General features: G+C 52.9%; 1 protein-coding gene across 2 annotated transcripts in view; it reads left to right on the forward strand.

Moving 5' to 3' along the window:
* The window catches only part of TRAP1 (TNF receptor associated protein 1), a 45,126-nt gene that overhangs the window by 25,209 nt on the left and 5,626 nt on the right, over positions 1-14,291 (forward strand). For both annotated transcript variants that reach the window (XM_027117562.1, XM_027117563.1), the window contains exons 5-13: positions 3,381-3,452; positions 3,696-3,856; positions 4,667-4,776; positions 5,337-5,410; positions 6,212-6,367; positions 7,523-7,643; positions 8,091-8,160; positions 11,424-11,571; positions 13,748-13,933. In XM_027117562.1, coding sequence (XP_026973363.1) covers positions 3,381-3,452; positions 3,696-3,856; positions 4,667-4,776; positions 5,337-5,410; positions 6,212-6,367; positions 7,523-7,643; positions 8,091-8,160; positions 11,424-11,571; positions 13,748-13,933 — 1,098 coding nt within the window. The remainder of the gene's footprint in view (positions 1-3,380; positions 3,453-3,695; positions 3,857-4,666; positions 4,777-5,336; positions 5,411-6,211; positions 6,368-7,522; positions 7,644-8,090; positions 8,161-11,423; positions 11,572-13,747; positions 13,934-14,291) is intronic.

Here is a 14,291-nt window from a genome sequence, read left to right on the forward strand (position 1 = left end):
GGACATTTAGGTTGTCTCCATGTCTTGGCTATTGTAAATAGTGCTGCTGTGAACATAGGGGCACATGTATCTTTTCGAATTATAGTTTTGTCTGGGTATGTGCCCAGGAGTGGGTTTGATGGATCACATGGCAACTCTAGTTTTCTGAGGGACCTCCATACTGTTTTTCATAGTGGCTGCACCAGTTTACATTCCCACCAACAGTGTAAGAGGGGTTCCCTTTTCGAAGAGGAGAAAACTTAAAATCACCCCATCATTCAAAGATAAATACTGTTGACATTTTAGTATGTGTCTATTTAGGGTTTTGATCTATGCATTTCTCTACATATCTAAACAGGTTTTTTTTTTTTCTTTTTTTTTTTATGGTACGCAGCCTCTCCCTGTTGTGGCCTCTCCTGTTGCGGAGCACAGGCTCCAGACGCGCAGGCTCAGCGGCCATGGCTTACGGGCCTAGCCGCTCCGCGGCATGTGGGATCTTCCCGGACCGGGGCATGAACCCATATCCCCTGCATCAGCAGGCGGACTCTCAACCATTGCGCCACCAGGGAAGCCCTAAACAGATTTTTAAAAATTTTTTTGGCCACGCCACGAGGCTTGTGGGATCTTAGTTCCCTGACCAGGGATTGAACCCACGCCCTTGGCAGTGAGAGCACGGAGTCCTAACCACTGGACTGCCAGGGAATTCCCTAAACAGATTTTTAAATGATATATTATTTTTTAATATACAGGTGACCCTGAATAACACTGGGGAGGCGGGGACAGACCCTCCCCACAGTCAGAAATCCACATATAACTTCTGGTCTGTCCTCTGTATACCCAGTTCCTCCACATTTGCAGGTCTCCCTACTCAGTTCCTCTGTACCCACTGTTCCACATCCACGGATTCAACCAACTGCGGGTCGTGTGGTACTGTAGGTAGTACTTGCTATTGGAAAAAAAATCTGTGAATAGGTGGACCCGCATAGTTCCGATCCGTGTTATTCAAGAGTCAGCTGTAACTCTTCATATTTTTTTTTTAATTTATTTATTTTTGGCTGTGTTGGATCTTCGTCACTGCACACAGGCTTTCTCTAGTTGAGGCGAGTAGGGGCTACTCTTCGATGCGATGCGCGGGCTTCTCATTGTGGTGGCTTCTCTCATTGCGGAGCACGGGCTCTAGGCACGCAGGCTTCAGTAGTTGCAGCGCGCAGGCTCAGTAGTTGTGGCATGTGGGCTCAGTAGTTGTGCCTTGTGGGCTCTAGAGCGCAGGCTCAGTAGCTGTGGCACATGGGCTTAGTTGCTCTGCGGCATGTGGGATCTTCCCAGACCAGGGCTTGAACCCGTGTCCCCTGCATTAGTAGGTGGATTCTCAACCACTGCGCCACCAGGGAAGCCCCACACTTTTTTTTTTTGTTTTGTTTTGTTTTGTTTTGTTTTAGCCCCACACTTTTAACCATACTTATACTCTTGTGATGCATATTTCCCCATGTTATTGAATATTCTGTGGTACTATATTTTAATCACAGCCCGGTATTTGGATTAACAGTCTTACTTTAGACGCAGCAATAGTTTTGGCGGCTGTTGTAACCTTTGAGCAGTTTAAAGTCAAAGAGTTAGAAAGGCAGAAGTGGGGTTCATCAGGCAGTGGGCCTGAGGGCCACCACGTTCCCGAGACAGCTGCTCTAGGACCTGCTGGCTGGGATTATGGGGCGGCGGGGGGGTGGTGGTTGTGGGGCGCGTATCCTACGGAGTGGAGGGCCTGCCTCCATGGACTCTGCCTCTTCCCAGCAGGCCTGGTTTCGCTTCCCAGAATTGCTGCTGGTGTCTGGTGCTCTCTTGTTCACTCCTTTGCTCTGCTCTGTGCATGTGTGTGCCTTGCTTGCTGCTGCTGCTGTTTTGAGAAGCTTTATTGAGATATGATTTTTACATATAATCAAGTTCCCCAAGTTCAAGTGTACAGTGTGTTTGGACCAACATACACAGTCATGGGACCACCCACACCACTGATGTCATCACCCCAGTATTCCCTGCCTTTCCCAGCCCTTGTCAGGCACTGATCTGCTTTCTGGCACTATGGTTTTCTGTTTTCTGAAATTTCATATAAACAGAATTACACAGGAGGTAGTCTTTTGAGTCTGACTTCTTTCACTTGTCACAGTGCTTTTGAGATTTTTCTGCGCTGTTGCATGTATCAGTAGTTTGTTCCTTTCTGTCACTGAGAAGTGCTCTGCTGTGTGGAGGCATCACAGTTTTATGTATCTATTCACAAGTTAGTGAGCACTTGGGGATGTTAGGAATAAAGCCACTGTGAACATTTAAGTCTTCGAGTGGGCATATATTTTCATTTCTCTTGGGTAAATACCTAGGAATAGGATTGCTGGGTTGTAAGCAAAGTGTTTCACTTTATGAGAAACTGCCAAATGTTCCCACAGCAGGTGTCCCATTCTGCGTAACTCCTGGCAGCATTTGGGATGCCAGTGGCTGCACATCCTTGTCAGCACTTGTCACTGTCAGTCTTTTTAATTTTAGCCATTCTGGTGAGTGAGCAGTGTATTTCATTGTGGTTTTAATTTTCATTTCCCTAATGATTAGTGGTGTTGAGTGTCTTTTCATGTGTTTGCCATTCGTATATCTTCCTCGTGAAATGTCTTTCAGATTTTTGCTCATTTTTAATCAGGTTGTTTGTCTTTTTATTGCGTTGTAAGAGTTCTTTGTATATTCTAGATACGAGTCCTGTATCAGATATACTTTTGCAAATATTTTCCCCTAGTCTGTGGCTTGCCTTTTTATTTTCTTAGTAGTGGCTTTTGAAAAGCAGAAGTTTTTAATGAAATCCAGTTTATCACTTTTTCCTTTTATGCTTTATGCTTTTAGTGACCTATCGAAAAAGTCTGCCTATTCCAAAGTGATAAAGATTTTCTCCTATCTTTTCTTCTACTAGTTTTACAGCCTTGGCTCTTACACTTAGATCTGTGATCATTTTGTTTTTATGTAAGGGAAGGCTAAGAGTTGTTTTTCGCCTGTGGCTGTCCCATTGTTTCTGCACCATTTGTTTTTCCTTTCCCCAGTGATTTGTCTTGGAACCTTTGTCAAAAATAACGTGACACTGTCTGTGCAGCTCTTCCTGGACTCTGTTTTGTCCCTTTAATCTATGTGTCTATCCTCTAGTGAGGTTTTCTCCAGTGAGGCCTGGCTGACGTGGCTGGAATTCGCCTTTTCTGGTGACAGTGTTCTTACTTTGCTGGGCCCGCCTGGCAAGTGTAACTGATGTGCTCCTGCTGGGTGTCCCCACACATCCATCCTGGCAAGTGTAACTGATGTGCTCCTGCTGGGTGTCCCCACACGTCCATCCTGGCTCCCTGGTGCATTCGCTTGGGTGCTTAGCTTGTCTCTCTCCTCAGGACACTGGCATCGGGATGACACAGGAGGAGCTGGTGTCCAACCTGGGAACCATTGCCAGGTCGGGGTCGAAGGTAAGCCCCCCGCTGCCCTTTCATCAGGTGCTGCAGCTGTTCCCCCTCTCAGGTTCGAGGGTCTCCACTCAAAGGGCAGTTCTGACCAGAGAGGGTAGGTCCCAGACGCTCTGGACACCAGCTTCAGAGGAATGTCCTCAGGCACGAGCTTGTTGGCACTGGGGACCCTTTATCACAGGATTTCACTGTGTCGGCAGGTCTCCGGGGCAGGGCCGCCTCCCTCTGACGAGTCTCACCCCACAGGCCTTTCTGGATGCGCTCCAGAGCCAGGCGGAGGCCAGCAGCAAGATCATCGGCCAGTTTGGAGTGGGTTTCTACTCGGCCTTCATGGTGGCTGACAGAGTCGAGGTCTATTCTCGTTCAGTGGACGCAGGCAGCCCTGGGTACCAGTGGCTTTCAGACGGGTAAGTGAGCAGGTCCCACGTCACACACGGAGTGTCCCCAGGCCCTGGGGCCATCGAGGCAAGTGTCGCCTGCCACGCAGAGTGGGACTCAGCTGGAGCTCGCAGCCTGGTCTGGGAAGCCAGGCTCCTTGGAAAGCGCCAGTGCGCCATCCTGGGCTTTTCATGGGAGGCCTGAGCCCCACACTCAGGGAGCCGTTACTCTTTTTTGCTGGGTGGGTCCCCGCTCTATGCTCCGGGGCTGGTGCCTTTGTTCTGAGGGCGCGTCCCTGACTCCTCATGGGGGTCAGGGTTTGGCTCCCTGGCTGCCCCACCTCCCGCCATCTCCACCGTGTGCTGGGCCTGCGAAGTCCAGGAACATCTCAGCTGTTCGTGGAGGATGGCACCCACCATAGCCAAGGTTAAGTGTTTATCTCACAAGCCCCCAAACTTCATTTCTGAATCCTGCTTTCCCGCAGGAAAAGTGAAAGTGGGGCCCACAGTCACCAGGGCCGAGGGATCGACAAGGTGCCCCTCGTGTGCTTCTGCTCTTGGGAGGAGGCACCTGGCCAGGGGTCCGGAGCGCTTGGAGTTAGCACAGGACGGGGGTCTCTTCCCGGAGTCTGGTGCTCACCCGGCCACTTCAGGGGAATGTGAGACTGAGAGGTTGTGTTCAGGAGCGGGGAGCCCTGCGCCCCAGCGGCCACTGTCCCTGGCGGAGGTGTGATGGCCTGGGGCACACTCCAGCTTCCTTTCTATGCAAGTCCTGCCTGCCACGTGGGACTTCTCAGCACTGACAGGCAGAACTCACCTTCCTTCTCCCGCGTGTCTTAGCTCTGGGGTGTTTGAAATCGCCGAAGCCTCAGGAGTTAGAACCGGGACCAAAATCGTCATCCACCTCAGGGCAGACAGCAGAGAGTTCACCAGCGAGGCTCGGGTTCGAGGTGAGCAGGAGCCTGGGCCTCTGGGGACGTGCGTGCGGGTCAGTGCAGTACCTCCTGCCACTGCGTTTTAGGACATTTTGGGGCGGGGGTCGCAGGCGCAGGGCTGGCCGTGGGTTGGGGCAGGGTCAGGTTTGCCTTCCTCCTTTCGAGCAGCACTGTCTGTGTGCTTGCTGGTGGCGCAGGGTCCTGTGCTCGTCCTGCCTGTGCTGTAAGATGTCACCAGCCTGCCCACCCAGCCTGAGTCCAGGCTCCCAGACAACCAGAGCGGGTGCAGCTGCGAGGCGCTCCTCTCTGTCCAGGTCTCACTGGATGCTACTGAAGGTGCCCAGTGCTCTTCAAGGGGTCACATTAGCCCGTGAAACCCTGCTTATGCCGCCAAGAAGGCATCATGTATCATGGTGGCCTGGGCCTCGAGATCCGGTTTGGGAGTGAGTTCTGCTCCCTGTGTGCGGGGAGGGCAGGGACGAGGCCTCCCAGAGCTGTGTGACCCCTGCAGCACCTTCCAGAGCTTTCATCTACAGAAGCTTCCCGTGTTCATTGTTTTTTTCTGTCTCTTCCAGATGTGGTGACAAAGTACAGCAAATTTGTCAGCTTCCCCTTGTACATGAATGGAAGGCGCCTTAATACCCTGCAGGTGAGGCCTGGCTACCTGCAGGCTCAGGTGGCTGTGGAGATAAGCCGCTCCACATCAGGCTGGCAGGTCAGAGGTGGGACTGGGCGTTGCGTCAGAGCCCCAGGACTGGGTGTTCTGGGGGAGGCGAGATCTGTGGGTGCAGGCAGGTCCATGTGCACCAGGGGGTCACCCTTCACAGCACACACTTCGTGCTCCTCAGTGTATTCAGTCATGCTGCCGTCACCATGGTCGGTTCCAGAACATTTCACCCCCAGAAAGAGACCCCACGTCCATCAGCAGTCACTCCCACTCCCCGCCCCTGGCCCCTGGCATCCAGTCCACTTTCTGGATTGGCTTATTCTGGGCGTTTCATAAAAATGGAGTCGACTACTATGTGGCCTTTTGTGTCCAGCTTCTTACAGTGTTTTCAGGGCTTGTGCTGGTTGTAGGGTGTATCAGTGCTCTGTTCCTTTTCACGGCTCAGTAACTGTCCAGCGCGTGGCTCAACCATGTTACTCGAGCTGCTCACCTGTTGGTGGCTAGTGTCATGACGTCGTGCAGGCTCGTCCAGACCTTGCCTCCTGCTTTGCTCTTCCTGACACTGTGCTGGGGACAGGGCACTTGTTCCCAGAGCCTTTTGTGTGTCTCTCTGTCCAGCACTGGAGAGGGTGGGGCTGGAGACAGAGGGCCCGGGAGGCCGACCCTCAGGAGCTGAGGGCTCCTTTGCCAGCACCCGGGCCCCACGAGTTCCAACAGGTCAGGTCCGCACGTTGTTGGGAGGTTGCGTCTGAAACATAACGTCCCTGTTCATTCCATTTCCAGGCCATCTGGATGATGGACCCCAAGGATGTGGGCGAGGGTCAGCACGAGGAGTTCTACCGCTACATCGCTCAGGCCCATGACAAGCCCCGCTACACCCTGCACTACAAGACGGACGCACCTCTCAACATCCGCAGCCTCTTCTACGTGCCAGAAACGGTGAGCCGGGCGCAGGCCTGCCATGCGAGCTGCCAGGGGTTTGTCCACTGCTCCCTGGGTTTACACACCAGCAGCACTTCCCCTGAATGGTGACAGCTCAGCACAGACATCACAAAAATTGCCTTAGCAGCATCAGGATGAAAGAAAATCCTATACGTCTGGACGGGTGAACAGAAGTTGAAGTGAGGGGTGCTGAACAGAGAGATGTTTGACCTGGCAGGCCTGGGCTTTGTGGACGGGTGCAGGCGTCCTGTCTCCATGCAGTGCGCTCTCCCTACTTCCGCATGGCTTCGGGCAGCACCGTGAAGGCCCCACCAAATCCTGCAGCCGGGAAACCTGCTTGGGTTGAACCTAGCTTTCCTGGCTTTAACTGACTAGAGCCCCGCGCCTGTTACCCATCTTGGAAAGAGCTCTTCTACCCTCCCGCTGAGTGTGCTCTGCAGACCAGCAGCACCAGCCTCCCCTGGGCCCATTAGGAGTGCAGAGCCTTGGGCCCAGGACCCCCCAAGTCAGTTCCCACCTTACCAAGATCCCAACATGATGTGTGTGCAAACGGCAGCGTGGGAGGCGCTGGTTTAGAGCAGGGTTGGCAGACAGCGGCCACTTTGGGCTTTGCAGCCTCGTACCACCAAGGACTCTGCCCCTGTGGCAGAGGCTCACGGGCCACGCTGAGATGGGCGTGTGTGGCTGGGTTCCAAAAACTGTAGACACGGGAATTTGGATTTCATGTATTTTTCACATATCATGAAATGTCCTTTTTTGCCTTTTTCCTCAACCATTTAAAAATGGAAAAGCCATTCTAAGCTATACAAACAGGTGATTTGGCCTGTGCGCTCTAGTTTGCTGACCCCTGATCCCTAGCAGGCTTGGCTCTGTTCGCAGGGACATGTAAGTCATTGTTTTTATGGGGAGGGCGGCAGCTGCCCAGAGAGGACCCCCCACCCCACCTGGAGCCATGGTGGGAGGGGCCTCCCCGGGCCCCTCTGGGCTTTTGAACAGACAGACACAGGCAGGACACCGCACATCTGCCTCAAATCTCCCAGCCCAGGTAGCCTTAGGAAGGGGTTCCCCGTGACCATGCAGGCTCTGCCTCCTGGCAGGGCTGCCACGGATTTCTGCTTTTGCCACCTGACGCTGCCCTTTCCTTGCCTCCAGAAACCAACCATGTTTGACGTGAGCCGGGAGCTGGGCTCCAGTGTCTCGCTGTACAGCCGCAAGGTCCTCATCCAGACCAAGGCCACCAACATCCTGCCCACGTGGCTGCGCTTCATTCGAGGTTCGGTGCCAGTGTCTGTGCCCAGCCATGTGGGCTGAGGCCCAGGAGCAGCTGCCTGCTCCAGATGCCAACACCATCAGAAAGGGCTCATCTTTGATGAGTGCGGGGTCAGGGCGAGTCACCACAGCTGCTGGCTGGTGAGCCGAGTCCTCACAGCGTGGCGCCTCCCAGGGAGCTTCCTGTCTTCAAACACTAGTCTTGGTTGATTTATCCATGATATATTATGATTTTGAACAGAAAACCCAGGTGGTAGTTTTGAAAGAGGGTCCAACTGATGCTGAAATCGTAGAAACTGTCCTGGCAAAGGCTCACCGGCCTTGCTTGCTTTCCTTCCGACCCCATGGTTGTGACCTGGGCTCTGCCTGAATTCTAGGAAGACAAGGGACTTGGGAGGAGAAGCCCCCGAGTGTCCTCCCTTCTTACCCACACTCGGCCTGTGTCTCACAGGTGTGGTGGACAGCGAGGACATCCCCCTGAACCTCAGCCGGGAGCTTCTCCAGGAGAGCGCGCTGATCAGGTGAGCAGCCGCAGGACACAGTGGGCACCTCACCGGGTTCGCCTTTGCCACGGAAGGCCCAGGCGGGCTTGAAGCTGCTGAGAGCAGAGGGTGGAGCTGAAGGTGCCCAGGGGAGCTATGGGCCTGGAGAATATGAACAGGTCACGTGTGCTTTGCCCCATCTTTTACTTCACGCTTTTGTAAGGGGTTTGGAGACTGACATTGAGGAGAATTGCTGCCAGTTCCAGGAGATGTTCCCTCCCTTGGCCAATCCCTGTCACTCAATCCTGGGGCAGCCGTGGCAGGGGAAGTTCCATGCAGGGCTGTTTCTGGGTGGACGAGGCAAAGGACGGCCCCAGAGCCAGGAGAACGTCTGACCTCGGTCCAGGAAGGTCACTAATGGTGTGAAGGAGACAAGGGCTGGGCACTAAACTTTCTTTTGGAGACATTGCTCTTGGAATCCTCGTGAGCTGGGGTGGCCGAATTTCTCCTCCCCCATCCTGATCATAGCAGTAGCTGCTATTTACTGAGCATTTATTCTCACCCAGACTGTACCAAGCCCTTCCTGTGCAGCCTGTGTCATCCTTGCAGGTGGGAGCCACTAGGTCTCCACGTCATAGTTGTGGAAACTGAGTTACAGGGAGGTCTCACCCGACAGTGAGTGAACCTGTATTTGAACCCACGTTTTCTGATCTCAGGCATGTGCTCTGCCCCCAGCAGCTGGGACTGGGCTGACCCAGACGCTGGCAGGACGCAAGGCTGCAGGCGGGGGTGTGTCCGGCCACTTGGTCACTGCTGGTGGTTTTCCAGGGCTAGGTTGTTAGTCTGAGCACTCATCTTGACCAGCAGAGTCAGACTTAAATGAAATTTTTTAAAGAAACTGAAAGAAAAAGTAGAAACTTGATGCAAAGTACATTTTTCCCCTGAACCCTGAGAGAGTAAGTTGTTCACTCTATGCCCATCGTCCCCAGTTATCTCAGGGTGTGTTTCCAGAGAACAAGGACAGTCTCCTCCTAGCCAGCACAGCCATCAGTTGGAGTTGACGTGGTGCAGCTGCCACGTCTCATCCTCAGACCAATCCACATTGCACACTTATGCCCGTCACATCCTCTAGAGTAGGAGGATCCAGTCTAGATTTACACAAGCCTTTAGTTGTCATGTTTCTCCAGTCTCCTGGAGGTTGGCCGAATTCCACAGTCTCCCCGACTTTCAAGTCCTGGTTGCTTCTGAAGATTTCAGGCCAATGATTCTATAGAATGGCCCTCTGCACAGATTGTGATGCTCCCTCATGCTTAGGTGCAGGAGTAGCACAAAGTGATGCATCCTGTCAGGTGGTGCACGACTTTGAGTTGTCCCCTTACTGGTGATGTTCATGTTGACACTTGATTAAGGGGGTGTCTGCCAGCCTGCTCACGTGGTTACTCTTTTTTCCTCTGTAATTAGTAACGATGTTATGTAATGGGGTGGTATTTGGCAGCTGTGTGTTCATTTCTTACAATATGCATGTGCTTTTCTTAATATCTGTATAACTGATTTTCATGACTTGATTTCCTGTTTTATTCAAGGGCTATAATCTGTTACTGTCATTGTTTGATGCCCAAACTGTCCCTGATTTAGCAGGAACCTACTCAGGCTGACTCTTTGCTCTTTGACCTATTCCCATTGTGCTTTGAGCACTTCTGTATTGAGTTCACTCAATACCAACCAGCACTGCCGTGGTCTTGGTCTTTGCTTCCCTTGACAGTGAGGAATTTGCCTCTGATTATCCCTAATGTGTTTACCTCTGACCAGTCCCCTTCATGTTACCAGTCTGCCATCGCTGCTGCCCCCCTGCCCCACCAGCTCCCTGCTCCTTCACCTGCTTGGGCTCTGATGCCACACGGTGGGCTAAGGGGGTGTCTGTCAGCCATTCTGCCAGCTGCTCGCTGTCCCCAGTCTGGATGTCCTCTTCTGGGGTCCTTGGGCTCTGACACTCCACACCAGGCTCCTCCAACCCTCGCCCTGCATGGACACCCTCTTCGTTTCATCCTGGCTGCTGTGGCTGCCCCACCACAGATGCGGGTGCTGCCCCTTGGCTGAAGGACTGAGTTATTCAGGATGGGAGTGGAAGAGGATAAGCTTAAATGAACGTTAAACATTATTGTTCCCCTACCCTGGATTATTAAGGAAACAAATGGTAATTTCACCTTTAGGAAAGGCAGAATATTAAGGAAATTAAAAAAAATACTCCCTAATACCACTAATAGTGTTGCTCACGATTTTATGTAGTGCTCTGGTAAACACCCTAATACACAAGATCCCAATTTTGTAAAACTGTAGTGCACATATAGTATATCCAGTAAAACCCAAGTTTATACAGCATTGATCCTAATTATGAAAAATATAATGCACAGCAAGTAGTATGTATAGTCTTTGCATACTTATATACTATATGTACCCTGTAATTTATCCATATTGGGATTTTTCTAGTTTTTCTTTCAACCCAGGCACTTTCTCATGTTTTTAAGGATCATATCATTAGAGGATGTTGATCTTTAATGGCTGTGTAGCTTTCCATCATTCATTTCAACCTGTTCTCTGCAGTTGAACACTGAGCTTGTTCATAATTGTTTTCTTTTTTTCTTTTCTGTAATTAAACTTGCTTCAGAGCTTATTTATTTATTTTTGGCTGTGCGCGGGCTTTCTCTAGTTGTGGTGAGTGGGGGCTGCTCTTAGTTGCGGTGTGCGGGCTTCTTATTGCAGTGGCTTCTCTCGTTGCAGAGCCCAGGCTCTGGGCACGCGGGCTTCAGTAGTTGTGGCATGTGGGCTCAGTAGTTGTGGCTTGCGGGCTCTAGAGCACAGGCTCGGTAATTGTGGCACACAGGCTTAGTTGCTCCAGGGCACGTGGGATCTTCCCGGACCAGGGCTCGGACCCGTGTCCTCTGCATTGGCAGGCGGATTCTTAACCACTGTGCCACCAGCAAAGTCCCATAATTGTTTTCTGTTTTATGTGCTACAGTGAAATTCCTGGTCCATAAATCTTGGTGACTCATGAAGGTGTAATCTCAGAACCATAGTTTTGTCACTCTCCACAAGGTTGCGGGGGCGGGGGGGGGGTGTCAGCTAGCATCCCTGACTCTGGGGGGGCGCATGTCTCCTTAACTGGTGTTGGCCAAGGGTAACTTTTTGGTATGTTGTCTTCACTTCTCTGATTATTAGTGGGATTGAACGTTTTTTCATATCCTTCTGGCTGTTTGTATTTCGTGAAAGTTGCTCTTTTGTGATAAATGCTTTTCTGTTCATAGGAAACTCCGGGGCGTTCTACAGCAGAGGCTAATAAAATTCTTCATTGACCAGAGTAAAAAACATGCTGAGAAATATGCCAAGTTTTTTGAAGATTACGGCTTGTTCATGAGGGAGGGCATCGTGACCACGGCTGAGCAGGAGGTCAAGGTAGGGTCTGGGTTTCTGGGCCTTTCTCTGGGCTGCCTTGGGCTGTGGAGGAAGCTGCTGGAGATCAGAAACCTGAGCTTCCCAGGACGTGATGATGGCATAGCCAGACACCCCAGTCACCACTCCCAGGGGTCAGAAAGTGCAGCCTTTGGCCTCTGGACTCCGCAGGTGGTCCCAGCAGGCCCGGCGTGCACTTGCACATGTCCAGCTCCTCCAGTGCCCTCATTTGAGGGGAGCGGGCATTTAGTGTCTCTTCCCCCAAGGGCCTGGGGGGCTTGGGGAGGTCACAGAAGTCAGGACAGGAGAGGTGCCTGGTTCACGGGGTGGGGAGGGCAGGTGAGGTATATGTAGTCAGGGCAGTTCATCATGTGATCGGTAGAAATCCATCAACACTGTGCCACTGGGTTAATTGCGCAATTACTTAAAAATGATGAGATTGTTCCATAAACATTTATTGGCCACTTTTAAGTTGTGATACAGTTCCCATACAATAAAATTCACTCTCTTAAAGTGAACAGTTCATTTAGTACCTTCACAGGTTGTACGTCCACCACCATCTGGTTCTGGAACATTTCCATCACTCCCAAAAGACACATGTCTTTTGTCACTCTTAGCGCCGGCGTTTCGTCTTTTGCTCCAGAACAGCAGCAGGGAAGGAGGGTGACCAACCATCTGGGGTCCCAGGGTTTGTTCTGCAGGCCATGAGGGAGGGTGGGATGGGGCCTGGGCACTGCGGCTACCAGCCTGCTCCCCCCAGGCCCTCATCACCCTGGGTCCTCCTAACCCCGGTTGTTGGCACAAGGACTCCAGTGGCTCCAAGTGCTGCCTGCTCGGACTCTCCACTCATTCCTCTCTGTGTTTGTAGGTAGCGGGACCCAGGTGGTGCCAGAGGCTTTTCTGAGTGCTTTATAAACACTGACTGACTCAGGGTTTTTTAAAATAAATAAATAAATAAAGTTATTTATTTTTTGGCTGATTTGGGTCTTCGTTGCTGCACGCGGACTTTTCTCTAGTTGTGGCAAGCGGGAGCTACTCTTCGTTGTGGTGGACCGGCTTCTCGTTGTGGTGGCTCCTCGTTGCAGGTCACAGGCTCTAGGCACACGGGCTTTAGTAGTTGTGGCACACGGGCTGTAGAAAGTAGGCTCAGTAGTTGTGGTGCACGGGCTTAGTTGCTCCGCGGCACGTGGGATGTTCCTGGACCAGGGCTCGAACCTGTGTCCCCTGCATTGGCAGGCGGATTCTTAAACACTGCATCACCAGGGAAGGCCCCTTACTCAGTTAATGAGGATCCGTAACATGCACAAGAGCATGAGCTTAACCTATGAACCTAGAGCCTGGCTCGCCGGGTGGGCTCCCAGATCCCTGGTTTTGCCTGTTCGTCCCCCTTTCATCCCCACCACATCACTCTCTCATCTGGACCTCCCCTCTGGGCACCATGGGTTGTTGGAGATGAGTTGGTGGCATAGACGAGGCAGTTTACTGTCAGGTCATGTCCAGGCTGGTGCGTCAGGGAGCTGGACCCCAGCCTGTTGCTGCTTCTGTCCTTACAGGCGACTCCCTCATGGAGTCTAGATGCCACCAGCATCTCAGCCGACAGGAGCAGATGGACAAGCCCCTCCTTTCAGGGCCTGTTCTCTGAGTCACACACCCCACTTAGGCTTGTACCCCCTGGGCCAGGACTCGTCCCCTGGCTGTGAGGAAGGCTGGGAAGTGTGGACTTCACACCCGTGTCCCCTGCTTGGCGAGAGCCAGGGTCTGTGACTCGAGACAGAGGGAGGATGCTGGGTCCAGAGTGGGCTCTGCCACGGACAGGGCCTAGCCACTCCTGGGACCGTTTTTTGCAGCTCACCTGGAAAGGCCCTCTCAGCAAGGCCCTGGGCCACCTGTGGTGGAACGTGCTTTCCAAGGTCCCCTGAACTTCTGACATGGGGCCCAATGGACAGCACTGGAGTCCCTCAGAGCTCCCCAGGGCCCGAGCCAGCCCAGGGCGCCGTCCCTGGACCAGGCTCCCAAAGGAGCTGCCTTGGCTGCAGGACACGGTCACCAGGCGGGTGTGAGGCCAGCCAGAGCCTTTCCTCCCTTAGCTGAAGGCTCCCGAAGTCTGTGCCCCGCTGTCGGGAGGCTTTCAGAGCCAGGACCTGGAATGAGCAATGACCTGGCCTCTGTCTGTCTACAGGAGGATATTGCAAAGCTGCTGCGGTACGAGTCGTCGGCACTGCCTGCTGGGCAGCTGACCAGCCTCCCAGACTACGCCAGCCGCATGCAGGCCGGCACCCGCAGTATCTACTACCTGTGCGCCCCCAACCGGCACCTGGCGGAGCACTCGCCCTACTATGAGGCCATGAAGTGGAAAAACACAGAGGTGGGTGAGCCAAGGGGCAGGCTTGGCCCCTACCGGGCCTCCCTGCACTTGTCCTTCCCTTGGGGCCAGGTCAGAGGGCGAGGGGGTCTGACCACTGAAGGAGGGTCCCCATGCTCACTGGGGAATGGCTGAATGTGCCCACGATTCGGGAGAGCGGAGCAGTGAGAGTCAGCATCCAGGGTCACAGAGGCCAGGCTGAAGCCTGCCTACTAGTTTGGGTCTTTCTAGGAGGTGACACAGGGATTTCTCTATAAATAGCATCACTGCTTCTAAGATAGAGCCAGAGCCTCCCTGAGAGCCGTCTGTAAACCACTGCGTCCACAAGGCCCAGGAACCCCAGCACCCCCTGCATGGCCCT

Source organism: Aethalodelphis obliquidens, unplaced genomic scaffold (assembly GCF_003676395.1).
Source record: "Aethalodelphis obliquidens isolate GAN/ISIS:26980383/991018 unplaced genomic scaffold, ASM367639v1 scaffold18, whole genome shotgun sequence".
Lineage (NCBI taxonomy): Eukaryota > Metazoa > Chordata > Mammalia > Artiodactyla > Delphinidae > Aethalodelphis > Aethalodelphis obliquidens.